A 15,285-nucleotide genomic window follows, 5' to 3' on the forward strand; every position below is an offset into this window, starting at 1 on the left:
AAAAATAAAAGGCTTGCAATATTTCAGTTGATTTGTAATGAATCCAGAATGCATGACATTTTTGTTTTTTTAATTGCATTACAGAAAATAAAGAACTTTATCACAATATTCTAATTTTCTGAGACAGTCCTGTACATGATATTCGACATATATACATATACACATATATATATATACATACAGTGGTGTATAAAGTACCCAAAAGTCATACTTGAGTAAAAGTAAAGATACTTGACTGGAAAATTACTCAAGTAAAAGTAAGTCACCCATGAGAATACTACTTGAGTAAAAGTATTAAAGTATCTGATTTTTTTTGTACTTAAGTATCAAAAGTAATTTTCTGATATTAAATGTACTTAAGTATTGAAAGTAAAAGTAAAAGTAAATGCTGTTAATAAAAAAAAACAAAGGGTCAGAATTGTGAGAATTATGAAGTTTATTTGTTTGGGTGCTGTGGCCGCCATGAACAAGGAGTATGAGCTCGGATTAATTTAGCAATATATGAATACTATGAAATTACTAAAATATAAAAACACGTTTAACACAGAAAAAAGCAGAACCAAAAGTAACAACCAGAATCATCACTTTAAAGTGAAAAATGTCTTGTTCATCTTCAAAAGAAGTTGATTTTCAAAATGGACAGATTTCAGTGTCGCTCTTCTTGGGCTGAAGACGAGTCCTGCGATGCTGAAGAGCCGTTCACCTGGTGCAGGTAGAGTGTGTCTAGCTTCACAGGCCCTGATGGTGCAGGTAGAGTGTGTCTAGCTTCACAGGCCCTGATGGTGCAGGTAGAGTGTGTCTAGCTTCACAGACCCTGGTGCAGGTAGAGTGTGTCTAGCTTCACAGGCCCTGATGCAGGTAGAGTGTGTCTAGCTTCACAGGCCCTGATGCAGGTAGAGTGTGTCTAGCTTCACAGGCCCTGATGCAGGTAGAGTGTGTCTAGCTTCACAGGCCCTGATGCAGGTAGAGTGTGTCTAGCTTCACAGGCCCTGATGCAGGTAGAGTGTGTCTAGCTTCACAGGCCCTGATGCAGGTAGAGTGTGTCTAGCTTCACAGGCCCTGATGGTGCAGGTAGAGTGTGTCTAGCTTCACAGGCCCTGATGGTGCAGGTAGAGTGTGTCTAGCTTCACAGGCCCTGATGGTGCAGGTAGAGTGTGTCTAGCTTCACAGGCCCTGGTGCAGGTAGAGTGTGTCTAGCTTCACAGGTCCTGATGGTGCAGGTAGAGTGTGTCTAGCTTCACAGACCCTGATGCAGGTAGAGTGTGTCTAGCTTCACAGGCCCTGATGCAGGTAGAGTGTGTCTAGCTTCACAAGCCCTGATGCAGGTAGAGTGTGTCTAGCTTCACAGGCCCTGATGGTGCAGGTAGAGTGTGTCTAGCTTCACAGGCCCTGGTGCAGGTAGAGTGTGTCTAGCTTCACAGGCCCTGGTGCAGGTAGAGTGTGTCTAGCTTCACAGGCCCTGATGGTGCAGGTAGAGTGTGTCTAGCTTCAGGCCCTGATGGTGCAGGTAGAGTGTGTCTAGCTTCACAGGCCCTGATGCAGGTAGAGTGTGTCTAGCTTCACAGGCCCTGATGGTGCAGGTAGAGTGTGTCTAGCTTCACAGGCCCTGATGGTGCAGGTAGAGTGTGTCTAGCTTCACAGGCCCTGATGGTGCAGGTAGAGTGTGTCTAGCTTCACAGGCCCTGATGCAGGTAGAGTGTGTCTAGCTTCACAGGCCCTGATGGTGCAGGTAGAGTGTGTCTAGCTTCACAGGCCCTGATGAACAGGTAGAGTGTGTCTAGCGTCACAGGCCCTGGTGCAGGTAGAGTGTGTCTAGCTTCACAGGCCCTGATGGTGCAGGTAGAGTGTGTCTAGCTTCACAGGCCCTGATGCAGGTAGAGTGTGTCTAGCTTCACAGGCCCTGATGCAGGTAGAGTGTGTCTAGCTTCACAGGCCCTGATGCAGGTAGAGTGTGTCTAGCTTCACAGGCCCTGATGCAGATAGAGTGTGTCTAGCTTCACAGGCCCTGATGGTGCAGGTAGAGTGTGTCTAGCTTCACAGGCCCTGATGGTGCAGGTAGAGTGTGTCTAGCTTCACAGGCCCTGATGGTGCAGGTAGAGTGTGTCTAGCTTCACAGACCCTGATGATGCAGGTAGAGTGTGTCTAGCTTCACAGGCCCTGATGGTGCAGGTAGAGTGTGTCTAGCTTCACAGGCCCTGATGGTGCAGGTAGAGTGTGTCTAGCTTCACAGGCCCTGGTGCAGGTAGAGTGTGTCTAGCTTCACAGGCCCTGGTGCAGGTAGAGTGTGTCTAGCTTCACAGGCCCTGATGCAGGTAGAGTGTGTCTAGCTTCACAGGCCCTGATGCAGGTAGAGTGTGTCTAGCTTCACAGACCCTGATGCAGGTAGAGTGTGTCTAGCTTCACAGACCCTGATGCAGGTAGAGTGTGTCTAGCTTCACAGGCCCTGATGGTGCAGGTAGAGTGTGTCTAGCTTCACAGGCCCTGATGCAGGTAGAGTGTGTCTAGCTTCACAGGCCCTGATGCAGGTAGAGTGTGTCTAGCTTCACAGACCCTGGTGCAGGTAGAGTGTGTCTAGCTTCACAGGCCCTGATGCAGGTAGAGTGTGTCTAGCTTCACAGGCCCTGATGCAGGTAGAGTGTGTCTAGCTTCACAGGCCCTGATGCAGGTAGAGTGTGTCTAGCTTCACAGGCCCTGATGCAGGTAGAGTGTGTCTAGCTACACAGGCCCTGATGCAGGTAGAGTGTGTCTAGCTTCACAGACCCTGATGGTGCAGGTAGAGTGTGTCTAGCTTCACAGGCCCTGGTGCAGGTAGAGTGTGTCTAGCTTCACAGGCCCTGATGCAGGTAGAGTGTGTCTAGCTTCACAGACCCTGATGGTGCAGGTAGAGTGTGTCTAGCTTCACAGACCCTGATGCAGGTAGAGTGTGTCTAGCTTCACAGGCCCTGATGGTGCAGGTAGAGTGTGTCTAGCTTCACAGGCCCTGATGCAGGTAGAGTGTGTCTGGCTTCACAGGCCCTGATGGTGCAGGTAGAGTGTGTCTAGCTTCACAGGCCCTGATGGTGCAGGTAGAGTGTGTCTAGCTTCACAGACCCTGATGCAGGTAGAGTGTGTCTAGCTTCACAGGCCCTGATGAAGGTAGAGTGTGTCTAGCTTCACAGGCCCTGATGAAGGTAGAGTGTGTCTAGCTTCACAGGCCCTGATGCAGGTAGAGTGTGTCTAGCTTCACAGGCCCTGATGAAGGTAGAGTGTGTCTAGCTTCACAGACCCTGGTGCAGGTAGAGTGTGTCTAGCTTCACAGGCCCTGATGCAGGTAGAGTGTGTCTAGCTTCACAGGCCCTGATGAAGGTAGAGTGTGTCTAGCTTCACAGGCCCTGATGCAGGTAGAGTGTGTCTAGCTTCACAGGCCCTGGTGGTGCAGGTAGAGTGTGTCTAGCTTCACAGGCCCTGATGCAGGTAGAGTGTGTCTAGCTTCACAGGCCCTGGTGCAGGTAGAGTGTGTCTAGCTCACAGGCCCTGGTGCAGGTAGAGTGTGTCTAGCTTCACAGGCCCTGGTGCAGGTAGAGTGTGTCTAGCTTCACAGGCCCTGGTGCAGGTAGAGTGTGTCTAGCTTCACAGACCCTGGTGCAGGTAGAGTGTGTCTAGCTTCACAGGCCCTGATGGTGCAGGTAGAGTGTGTCTAGCTTCACAGGCCCTGATGGTGCAGGTAGAGTGTGTCTAGCTTCACAGGCCCTGTGCAGGTAGAGTGTGTCTAGCTTCACAGGCCCTGGTGCAGGTAGAGTGTGTCTAGCTTCACAGGCCCTGGTGCAGGTAGAGTGTGTCTAGCTTCACAGGCCCTGGTGCAGGTAGAGTGTGTCTAGCTTCACAGGCCCTGATGCAGGTAGAGTGTGTCTAGCTTCACAGGCCCTGGTGCAGGTAGAGTGTGTCTAGCTTCACAGGCCCTGATGGTGCAGGTAGAGTGTGTCTAGCTTCACAGGCCCTGATGCAGGTAGAGTGTGTCTAGCTTCACAGGCCCTGATGCAGGTAGAGTGTGTCTAGCTTCACAGGCCCTGATGCAGGTAGAGTGTCTAGCTGCACAGGCCCTGATGGTGCAGGTAGAGTGTGTCTAGCTTCACAGGCCCTGATGGTGCAGGTAGAGGTGTCTAGCTTCACAGGCCCTGATGGTGCAGGTAGAGTGTGTCTAGCTTCACAGGCCCTGATGGTGCAGGTAGAGTGTGTCTAGCTTCACAGGCCCTGATGGTGCAGGTAGAGTGTGTCTAGCTTCACAGGCCCTGATGGTGCAGGTAGAGTGTGTCTAGCTTCACAGGCCCTGGTGCAGGTAGAGTGTGTCTCGCTTCACAGGCCCTGATGGTGCAGGTAGAGTGTGTCTAGCTTCACAGGCCCTGGTGGTGTAGAGTGTGTCTAGCTTCACAGGCCCTGATGTGCAGGTAGAGTGTGTCTAGCTTCACAGGCCCTGATGGTGCAGGTAGAGTGTGTCTAGCTTCACAGGCCCTGATGGTGCAGGTAGAGTGTGTCTAGCTTCACAGGCCCTGGTGCAGGTAGAGTGTGTCTAGCTTCACAGGCCCTGGTGCAGGTAGAGTGTGTCTAGCTTCACAGGCCCTGATGCAGGTAGAGTGTGTCTAGCTTCACAGGCCCTGGTGCAGGTAGAGTGTGTCTAGCTTCACAGGCCCTGGTGCAGGTAGAGTGTGTCTAGCTTCACAGGCCCTGGTGGTGCAGGTAGAGTGTGTCTAGCTTCACAGGCCCTGGTGCAGGTAGAGTGTGTCTAGCTTCACAGGCCCTGGTGGTGCAGGTAGAGTGTGTCTAGCTTCACAGGCCCTGATGGTGCAGGTAGAGTGTGTCTAGCTTCACAGGCCCTGGTGCAGGTAGAGTGTGTCTAGCTTCACAGGCCCTGATGCAGGTAGAGTGTGTCTAGCTTCACAGGCCCTGATGCAGGTAGAGTGTCTAGCTTCACAGGCCCTGATGCAGGTAGAGTGTGTCTAGCTTCACAGGCCCTGATGCAGGTAGAGTGTGTCTAGCTTCACAGGCCCTGATGCAGGTAGAGTGTGTCTAGCTTCACAGGCCCTGATGGTGCAGGTAGAGTGTGTCTAGCTTCACAGGCCCTGATGCAGGTAGAGTGTGTCTAGCTTCACAGGCCCTGATGGTGCAGGTAGAGTGTGTCTAGCTTCACAGGCCCTGATGCAGGTAGAGTGTGTCTAGCTTCACAGGCCCTGATGCAGGTAGAGTGTGTCTAGCTTCACAGGCCCTGATGGTGCAGGTAGAGTGTGTCTAGCTTCACAGGCCCTGGTGCAGGTAGAGTGTGTCTAGCTTCACAGGCCCTGATGCAGGTAGAGTGTGTCTAGCTTCACAGGCCCTGGTGCAGGTAGAGTGTGTCTAGCTTCACAGGCCCTGATGCAGGTAGAGGTGTCTAGCTTCACAGGCCCTGATGCAGGTAGAGTGTGTCTAGCTTCACAGGCCCTGATGGTGCAGGTAGAGTGTGTCTAGCTTCACAGGCCCTGGTGCAGGTAGAGTGTGTCTAGCTTCACAGACCCTGATGGTGCAGGTAGAGTGTGTCTAGCTTCACAGACAGCAGCACACAGTTGGGAAGCATTTCAGCAAGTCAACGTGATCCACGCTTCCATCCAGCTGTTTGCTGCTGTCATGCGCTTGAGATGAAGAAGAAGTCCTTCATCAGATGAACTGGACCTGGTGGCATCACCTAGCTGCAGGGAGGTTTCTTCCATGCTGGTGGCATCACCCAGCTGGGAGGGTTCTTCATGCTTGATGTAGTCCATTCCTGAAATAAAGTGAGAGTATTACAGACATGATAGAATTAATAACACTTCCTAACATGTCATGACCCCAACCAAGAGTTTTGTACAAAATAGTTTGTTTTAATTTGAGGTTTATACATTTAGTTTCATGCACTGTCCGTGCATCCAGAGTTGATTTGTGAATATGTACTTGTATCTCTGGAGTTAAACACAACAACAGTCCCAAATCAATATCGTCGCCATTACTGGACCGTCACTCTTATAATATTAATACAAATAATTATAATAATGCTGTAATGATTAGCATTATATTTTAGCTAAGACGACTCAAATCAACAAATTCTCACAACTGTCAACACTTCTTCAGCTCATTAACTCGCTAGAGATCCGTCTGCTCCACTCACGCTAATTGTCTCATTTAATTGACGATAGCTAGCGAACGTTAGCCTAACATACAACATGCGTAGGACAATCAGACTGTCCCCCCCCCTCCCTCCCTCCTGCCAAAGATATATCGTACTCCAATCCTGAGGACAACGCTGCTAGATATCTTAACAGGTTTATGATGACTAAACATTAACGTTGCGGCTCATGGGATTAATCTTAATTTACCTCAATGTGTTTCCTGAGGTTGGTGAGTTGTTGAAGGCCAGTATCTCCGTAGCTTTCGGTCGGCATAAGAGGCACTTCATCCGGGAGGAAGAAACTTTCACTCCGACAAAAGAAAAGAGTTCGCCATATGGCCACGGACGCTGATCTTGGTCCCGTGGTTGTTCGAGTAGCTTCCATTGCTGCCCACATGAAATGAGTCGCATCTGTAGCCGCCGCCGCCGCATCCTGGGCATCACTGGGAAGAGAAACCTGGCCAAGGACCTTTGATCCCAACCTGGTGTTGCGTGCTGCGAAAACACGCGGCGTGACCAACAGTCCCCAATGTGCTGCGTTCAGGTGCGCGCGTGTGTTCCACAACAGTCCCCGATGTGCTGCGTTCAGGTGCGCTGCGGTGGGTTCCACAACAGTCCCCGATGTTTCTCATGATTATTTTTTCCCGTAGTAACGAGTAACGATACTGTTTCAGGGGAAATGTATCGGAGTAAAAGTACAAGTTTTCATTGCAAAATGTAGTGAAGTAAAAGTAAAAGTAAACAGAAATATAAGTAGTAAAATAAAGTACAGATACCCAAAAAAACTACTTAAGTAAAGTAACGAAGTACTTCTACTTCGTTACTATACACCACTGCATATATATATATATATACATATATATGTATATATAGACATATATACATACATATATGTATATATATATACATATATACATATATATGGATATATACATATATACACATACATTTATATATATATATATATATTAGTGCTGTGAAAAATAACGCGTTAACGCATTATGATTAAATTACAGGATTAATTAGTTAAATTTTTTAGCGCATTTAACGCATGCGGAGAATGAGCTCCAATCCGTCTGTTGTTGGTCGTCTCTACGTGTCGCGTTAACACTCCGATCTCCGGCTCTCACAAAAATATACCGAGAATATCGGTAATATGTGATTAATCATGATTAATCCAAAGAAACCTGTGATTAATTTGATTACAATTTGTAATCGTTTCACAGCCCTGATATACAGGACTGTCTCAGAAAATTAGAATATTGTGATGAAGTTCTTTATTTTCTGTAATGCAATTTAAAAAAAAAAACGTCATGTATTCTGGATTCATTACAAATCAACTGAAATATTGCAAGCCTTTTATTCTGATTTATTGCTGATTATGGTTTACAGCTTAAGAAAACTCAAATATCCTATCTCTAAATATTAGAATATCATGAAAAAGTATACTAGTAGGGTATTAAACAAATCACTTGAATTGTCTAATTAACTCGAAACACCTGCAAGGGTTTCCTGAGCCTTGACAAACACTCAGCTGTTATAATCTTTTTTTTTAACTTGGTCTGAGGAAATATTAAAATTTTATGAGATAGGATTTTAGAGTTTTCTTAAGCTGTAAGCCATAATCAGCAATATTAAAAGAATAAAAGGCTTGCAATATTTCAGTTGATTTGTAATGAATCCAGAATGCATGACATTTTTGTTTTTTTAATTGCATTACAGAAAATAAAGAACTTTATCACAATATTCTAATTTTCTGAGACAGTCCTGTATATATATACACACATATATACAGATACACACGGTCTCTCACCAGCCGGACTTTGTGCTCCTCTTCGACGATGAAGAGTCGGTCTCTCTGGATGTAGAAGTCGGCCGAGTCCAGCACGGCCTTCAGAGGGATCAGGCCTACGACCTGAGAGCCCACCACCGGCAGCTTCAGGTCCTGAACGCATCGTCAGAGAATCAGTCCACTGCTACTGGTTCCATCCAACTTGGCAGTGTTTGACCTCTGACCTCAGCTAGCCTGCAGACCTCCTGGTGCACGGCGTGGAGGGGGGTCAGCTCGTAGTCCAGGATGTTGGTGGACACCTGGGCGATGTTGGCCTCGTCCAGGTACCAGCCCATCCCCTGCACCTTCTGCAGCCGCCCCGGCTGGAGGGGAGACAGGGGGGGTCAGTGAGAGGCCCTAGAGGTCATAAGAGGCCACTAGAGGTCAGTGAGAGGCCACTAGAGGTCAGAGAGAGGCCACTAGAGGTCATGAGAGGCCACTAGAGGTCATGAGAGGCCACTAGAGGTCATGAGAGTCCACTAGAGGTCAGTGAGAGACCACTAGAGGTCATGAGAGGCACTAGAGGTCATGAGAGACCACTAGAGGTCAGTGAGAGACCACTAGGTCATGAGAGGCCACTAGAGGTCATGAGAGGCACTAGAGGTCATGTGAGGCCACTAGAGGTCATGAGAGGCACTAGAGGTCATGAGAGGCCACTAGAGTTCAGTGAGAGGCCACTAGGTCATGAGAGGCCACTAGAGGTCATGAGAGGCCACTAGAGGTCAGTGAGAGACCACTAGAGGTCATGAGAGGCCACTAGAGGTCAGTGAGAGACCACTAGAGGCCACTAGAGGTCATGAGAGGCCACTAGAGGTCAGTGAGAGACCACTAGAGGTCATGAGAGGCACTAGAGGTCATGAGAGACCACTAGAGGTCAGTGAGAGACCACTAGGTCATGAGAGGCCACTAGAGGTCATGAGAGACCACTAGAGGTCATGAGAGGCACTAGAGGTCATGAGAGACCACTAGAGGTCAGTGAGAGACCACTAGGTCATGAGAGGCCACTAGAGGTCATGAGAGGCACTAGAGGTCATGCGAGGCCACTAGAGGTCATGAGAGGCACTAGAGGTCATGAGAGGCCACTAGAGTTCAGTGAGAGGCCACTAGGTCATGAGAGGCCACTAGAGGTCATGAGAGGCCACTAGAGGTCAGTGAGAGACCACTAGAGGCCACTAGAGGTCATGAGAGGCCACTAGAGTTCAGTGAGAGGCCACTAGAGGTCATGAGAGGCCACTAGAGGTCATGAGAGGCCACTAGAGGTCATGAGAGGCCACTAGAGGTCAGTGAGAGACCACTAGGTCATGAGAGGCCACTAGAGGTCAGTGAGAGGCCACTAGAGGTCATGAGAGGCCACTATAGGTCATGAGAGGCCACTAGAGGTCAGTGAGAGGCCACTAGAGGTCATGAGAGGCCACTAGGTCATGAGAGGCCACTAGAGGTCATGAGAGGCCACTAGAGGTCATGAGAGGCCACTAGAGGTCAGTGAGAGGCCACTAGAGGTCATGAGAGGCCACTAGGTCATGAGAGGCCACTAGAGGTCATGAGAGGCCACTAGAGGTCAGTGAGAGGCCACTGGAGGTCATGAGAGGCCACTAGAGATCATGAGAGGCCACTATAGGTCATGAGAGGCCACTAGAGGTCATGAGAGGCCACTAGAGGTCAGTGAGAGGCCACTAGAGGTCAGTGAGAGGCCACTGGAGGTCATGAGAGGCCACTAGAGGTCAGTGAGAGGCCACTATAGGTCAGTGAGAGGCCACTAGAGGTCAGTGAGAGGCCACTGGAGGTCATGAGAGGCCACTAGAAGTCAGTGAGAGGCCACTAGAGGTCATGAGAGGCCACTAGAGGTCATGAGAGGTCAGTGAGAGGCCACTAGGTCATGAGAGGCCACTGGAGGTCAGTGAGAGGCCACTAGAGGTCATGAGCGGCCACTAGAGGTCATGAGAGGCACTAGAGGTCAGTAGAGGCCACTAGAGGTCATGAGCGGCCACTAGAGGTCAGGGAACCTGAAGATTGATTGTTTATAGTAATTAAACTGACGATCTCTATCCGAGTCAAAAAGCCAAAAGAATAATCATTATTACATAAATATAATATTCTGATTCAAGTCGTTACTTAATCTTGAAAAGGAAACAAAGGCACACAGAATGATACTACAGAACTCCCAGCATGCACCTGGTCTTTCCCGCGGCCCTGCTCCCGGAGGTCCAGGGCGACGCGGTGCGCCTGCTCCTTGGTGGCGATCAGGTTCACGTTGTAGGCGATCAGGAACTTGCGAGCGCCCGTTACCGTGGCGCCCCACGACGGCACGAACAGGGCGGGGCCGAAGTCAGGTGACCAGTCGGCCAGCTTCAACTGGACAGAAACACACCGGGACCTTTTGCTCCTCCTCCATCCCCCACAATGCATTGGCTGAAGACATCGACAGGAAGTGGCGTCTCACCTTGTCAGGTAGAGCTTCGTACTCGCCGCTCCGCACCGACGGGAGACTCCTTCTGCTCTCCGTACGGGCGGCTGCTCCATAGAGGAACACTGAGGGACGGAGAGCGTTAATAACAGGTAATAACAGGTAATAACAGGTCATAACCAGGTAATAACAGGTCATAACAGGTAATAACCAGGTAATAACCAATGTTCACATATGTAATAACCAGTTAATAAACACTAACAAAGGTCAGTGAGGTCAAAGTTCAGGGATGTCTCTGAGGTCAAAGGTCAGGGATGTCTTCACCGGGGACGTGCAGCATCTCTGACAGTTTCTGTCCGAACTCTTCGGCGCAGTGGACGACGTCGTCCATCGAGACGTTCTGGACCGGGACGAAGGGACAGACGTCCAGCGCTCCGATCCGGGGGTGCTCACCTGGACAGGTAACACACACAGGTCATAAGGTCACCAACAGGTAACACACACAGGTCATAAGGTCACCAACAGCTAACACACACAGGTCATAAGGTCACCAACAGGTCACCTGCTCACCTGAGTGCTGGCTCATGTCGATGAGGCTGAAGGCCCGCCGTGCTGCGTTCAGGGCCCCCTCCACCACGGCTGCAGGTGAGCCCACGAAGGTGTAGACCGTCCGGTTGGTGGAGGCCCCGGGGGCCACGTCCAGCAGGCTGCAGCCCGGCGTGCCGGAGACGGCGGCCGCGATGGCGTCGATCACCTGAGATCAGGACTCATGTGACCACAGGTAGAGCCCTCAGGACTCAGGTCATGTGACCACAGGTAGAGCCCTCAGGACTCAGGTCATGTGACCACAGGTAGAGCCCTCAGGACTCAGGTCATGTGACCACAGTGATATGTGATACACGCTCACACACACACGCACGCACACACACGCACACACACACGCACACACGCGCACACACACACGCGCACACGCACACGCTCACACACACACGCACACACGCACACGCTCGCACGCACACGCGCACACACACACGCGCACACACGCACACGCTCACGCACACACACACACGCTCACACACGCACGCACACACGCACACGCTCACACACGCGCACACACGCACGCACACGCACACGTGCACACACGCTCACACACGCACACGCTCACGCACACACACGCACACACACGCACCAGGTACTATTCCCTGTATTCTCACCTGGGGGTCGCGGCCCTCGGAGAAGTTGGGGACACACTCCACCAGCTGAGCCATGATGTCTGCTACTGACAATGCTGGTCTGACTCCGCCCCCCAAGAGTCTGCTGGTCTGACTCCGCCCCCCCAAAACCAAAACCTCGTCAGAGTCCAGAGGTCTGAATGACTAACTGGCAGAGCACACAGCACCTCTACTGATTACCACTGTGGGAGGCCGGGGTCAGGGGTCAAAGGTCAGCGGATAAACTCCTGAGTGAGTTCAATGCCTCTCCTCTCCTCCCCTCTCAGACTTAGGTCTAAACTCAGGCTGAGGTCTAAACTCAGACTTAGGTCTAAACTCAGGCTGAGGTCTAAACTCAGACTGAGGTCTGAACTCAGACTTAGGTCTAAACTCAGGCTGAGGTCTAAACTCGAGCTTAGGTCTAAACTCAGACTTAGGTCTAAACTCAGGCTGAGGTCTGAACTCAGGCTGAGGTCTAAACTGAGGCTGAGGTCTAAACTCAGGCTGAGGTCTAAACTCAGGCTGAGATCTAAACTCAGACTTAGGTCTAAACTCAGGCTGAGGTCTAAACTCAGGCTGAGGTCTAAACTCAGACTTAGGTCTAAACTCAGGCTGAGGTCTAAACTCAGACTTAGGTCTAAACTCAGGCTGAGGTCTAAACTCAGACTGAGGTCTAAACTCAGACTGAGGTCTGAACTCAGACTGAGGTCTAAACTCAGGCTGAGGTCTAAACTCAGACTTAGGTCTAAACTCAGGCTGAGGTCTAAACTCAGACTTAGGTCTAAACTCAGGCTGAGGTCTAAACTCAGACTGAGGTCTAAACTCAGACTGAGGTCTGAACTCAGACTGAGGTCTAAACTCGAGCTTAGGTCTAAACTCAGACTTAGGTCTAAACTCAGGCTGAGGTCTAAACTCAGGCTGAGGTCTAAACTCAGACTTAGGTCTAAACTCTGGCTGAGGTCTGAACTCAGACTGAGGTCTAAACTCGAGCTTAGGTCTAAACTCAGACTTAGGTCTAAACTCAGGCTGAGGTCTGAACTCAGGCTGAGGTCTAAACTGAGGCTGAGGTCTAAACTCAGGCTGAGGTCTAAACTCAGGCTGAGGTCTAAACTCAGACTTAGGTCTAAACTCAGGCTGAGGTCTAAACTCAGGCTGAGGTCTAAACTCAGACTTAGGTTTTAACTCAGACTTAAACTGAGACTTAGGTCTAAACTCAGACTTAGGTCTAAACTCAGGCTTAGGTCTTAACTCAGACTTAAGTCTAAACTCAGGCTTAGGTCTAAACTCAGGGTTAGGTATTACCTCAGGGTTAGGTCTAAACTCAGACTTAAGTCTAAACTCAGGCTTAGGTCTAAACTCAGGGTTAGGTATTACCTCAGGGTTAGGTCTAAACTCAGGCTTAGGTCTAAACTCAGGCTAAGGTCTAAACTCAGAATTAGGTCTAAACTCAGGCTGAGGTCTAAACTCAGGCTTAGGTCTAAACTCAGACTGAGGTCTAAACTCAGGCTTAGGTTTTACCTCAGGCTTAGGTCTAAACTCAGGCTGAGGTCTAAACTCAGACTTAGGTCTAAACTCAGGCTGAGGTCTGAACTCAGACTGAGGTCTAAACTCGAGCTTAGGTCTAAACTCAGACTTAGGTCTAAACTCAGGCTGAGGTCTGAACTCAGGCTGAGGTCTAAACTGAGGCTGAGGTCTAAACTCAGGCTGAGGTCTAAACTCAGGCTGAGATCTAAACTCAGACTTAGGTCTAAACTCAGGCTGAGGTCTAAACTCAGGCTGAGGTCTAAACTCAGACTTAGGTTTTAACTCAGACTTAAACTGAGACTTAGGTCTAAACTCAGACTTAGGTCTAAACTCAGGCTTAGGTCTTAACTCAGACTTAAGTCTAAACTCAGGCTTAGGTCTAAACTCAGGGTTAGGTATTACCTCAGGGTTAGGTCTAAACTCAGACTTAAGTCTAAACTCAGGCTTAGGTCTAAACTCAGGGTTAGGTATTACCTCAGGGTTAGGTGTAAACTCAGGCTTATGTCTAAACTCAGGCTAAGGTCTAAACTCAGAATTAGGTCTAAACTCAGGCTGAGGTCTAAACTCAGGCTTAGGTCTAAACTCAGACTGAGGTCTAAACTCAGGCTTAGGTTTTACCTCAGGCTTAGGTCTAAACTCAGACTGAGGTCTAAACTCAGACTTAGGTCTAAACTCAGACTTAGGTCTTAACTCAGACTTAAACTCAGACAGGTCTAAACTCAGGCTTAGGTCTTAACTCAGACTTAAACTCAGACAGGTCTTAACTCAGACTTAAACTCAGACAGGTCTAAACTCAGACTTAGGTCTAAACTCAGGGTTAGGTCTAAACTCAGGGTTAGGTCTAAACTCAGACTTAAGTCTAAACTCAGGCTTAGGTCTAAACTCAGGGTTAGGTATTACCTCAGGGTTAGGTCTAAACTCAGGCTTAGGTCTAAACTCAGACTTAGGTCTAAACTCAGGCTAAGGTCTAAACTCAGGCTTAGGTCTAAACTCAGGCTGAGGTCTAAACTCAGGCTTAGGTCTAAACTCAGACTGAGGTCTAAACTCAGACTGAGGTCTAAACTCAGGCTGAGGTCTAAACTCAAGCTGAGGTCTAAACTCAGGCTAAGGTCTAAACTCAGGCTTAGGTTTTACCTCATGCTTAGGTTTTACCTCAGGCTTAGGTCTAAACTGAGACTGAGGTCTAAACTCAGACTTAGGTCTAAACTCAGACTTAGGTCTTAACTCAGACTTAAACTCAGACTTAGGTCTAAACTCAGACTTAGGTCTTAACTCAGACTTAAACTCAGACTGAAGTCTTAACTCAGACTTAAACTCAGACAGGTCTAAACTCAGATTTAGGTCTAAACTCAGGCTTAGGTCTAAACTCAGGGTTAGGTCTAAACTCAGACTTAGGTCTAAACTCAGGCTTAGGTATTACCTCAGGCTTAGGTCTAAACTCAGGCTTAGGTATTACCTCAGGGTTAGGTCTAAACTCAGACTTAAGTCTAAACTCAGGCTTAGGTCTAAACTCAGGGTTAGGTATTACCTCAGGGTTAGGCATTACCTCAGGGTTAGGTCTAAACTCAGGCTTAGGTCTAAACTCAGGCTAAGGTCTAAACTCAGGCTTAGGTTTTACCTCAGGCTTAGGTCTAAACTCAGGCTGAGGTCTAAACTCAGGCTGAGGTCTAAACTCAGGCTTAGGTCTAAACTCAGGCTAAGGTCTAAACTCAGACTTAGGTCTAAACTCAGACTTAGGTCTAAACTCAGTCTTAGGTCTAAACTCAGGCTTAGGTTTTACCTCAGGCTTAGGTCTAAACTCAGACTGAGGTCTAAACTCAGACTTAGGTCTAAACTCAGATTTAGGTCTAAACTCAGACTTAGGTTTTAACTCAGACTTAAACTGAGACTTAGGTCTAAACTCAGACTTAGGTCTAAACTCAGGCTTAGGTCTTAACTCAGACTTAAGTCTAAACTCAGGCTTAGGTCTAAACTCAGGGTTAGGTATTACCTCAGGGTTAGGTCTAAACTCAGACTTAAGTCTAAACTCAGGCTTAGGTCTAAACTCAGGGTTAGGTATTACCTCAGGGTTAGGTCTAAACTCAGACTTAAGTCTAAACTCAGGCTTAGGTCTAAACTCAGGCTTAGGTCTAAACTCAGACTGAGGTCTAAACTCAGACTGAGG

At 48.8% G+C, this 15,285-nt stretch overlaps 1 protein-coding gene across 1 annotated transcript in view; it reads right to left on the minus strand.

Annotated features, from left to right (window-relative positions):
* ftcd (formimidoyltransferase cyclodeaminase) overlaps nt 1-11,678 on the minus strand; it is a 26,819-nt gene extending 15,141 nt beyond the window's left edge. Inside the window, exons 1-7 of the mRNA XM_056431739.1 lie at nt 11,601-11,678; nt 10,957-11,140; nt 10,711-10,839; nt 10,423-10,511; nt 10,155-10,334; nt 8,168-8,305; nt 7,965-8,096 (exon numbers count right to left, since the gene is read on the minus strand). Coding sequence (XP_056287714.1) covers nt 7,965-8,096; nt 8,168-8,305; nt 10,155-10,334; nt 10,423-10,511; nt 10,711-10,839; nt 10,957-11,140; nt 11,601-11,654 — 906 coding nt within the window. The 5' untranslated portion in view covers nt 11,655-11,678. The remainder of the gene's footprint in view (nt 1-7,964; nt 8,097-8,167; nt 8,306-10,154; nt 10,335-10,422; nt 10,512-10,710; nt 10,840-10,956; nt 11,141-11,600) is intronic.
* Nucleotides 11,679-15,285: the final 3,607 nt, after the last annotated feature.

The sequence above is a fragment of the Pseudoliparis swirei genome, chromosome 14, assembly GCF_029220125.1.
Source record: "Pseudoliparis swirei isolate HS2019 ecotype Mariana Trench chromosome 14, NWPU_hadal_v1, whole genome shotgun sequence".
NCBI classification, from domain to species: domain Eukaryota; kingdom Metazoa; phylum Chordata; class Actinopteri; order Perciformes; family Liparidae; genus Pseudoliparis; species Pseudoliparis swirei.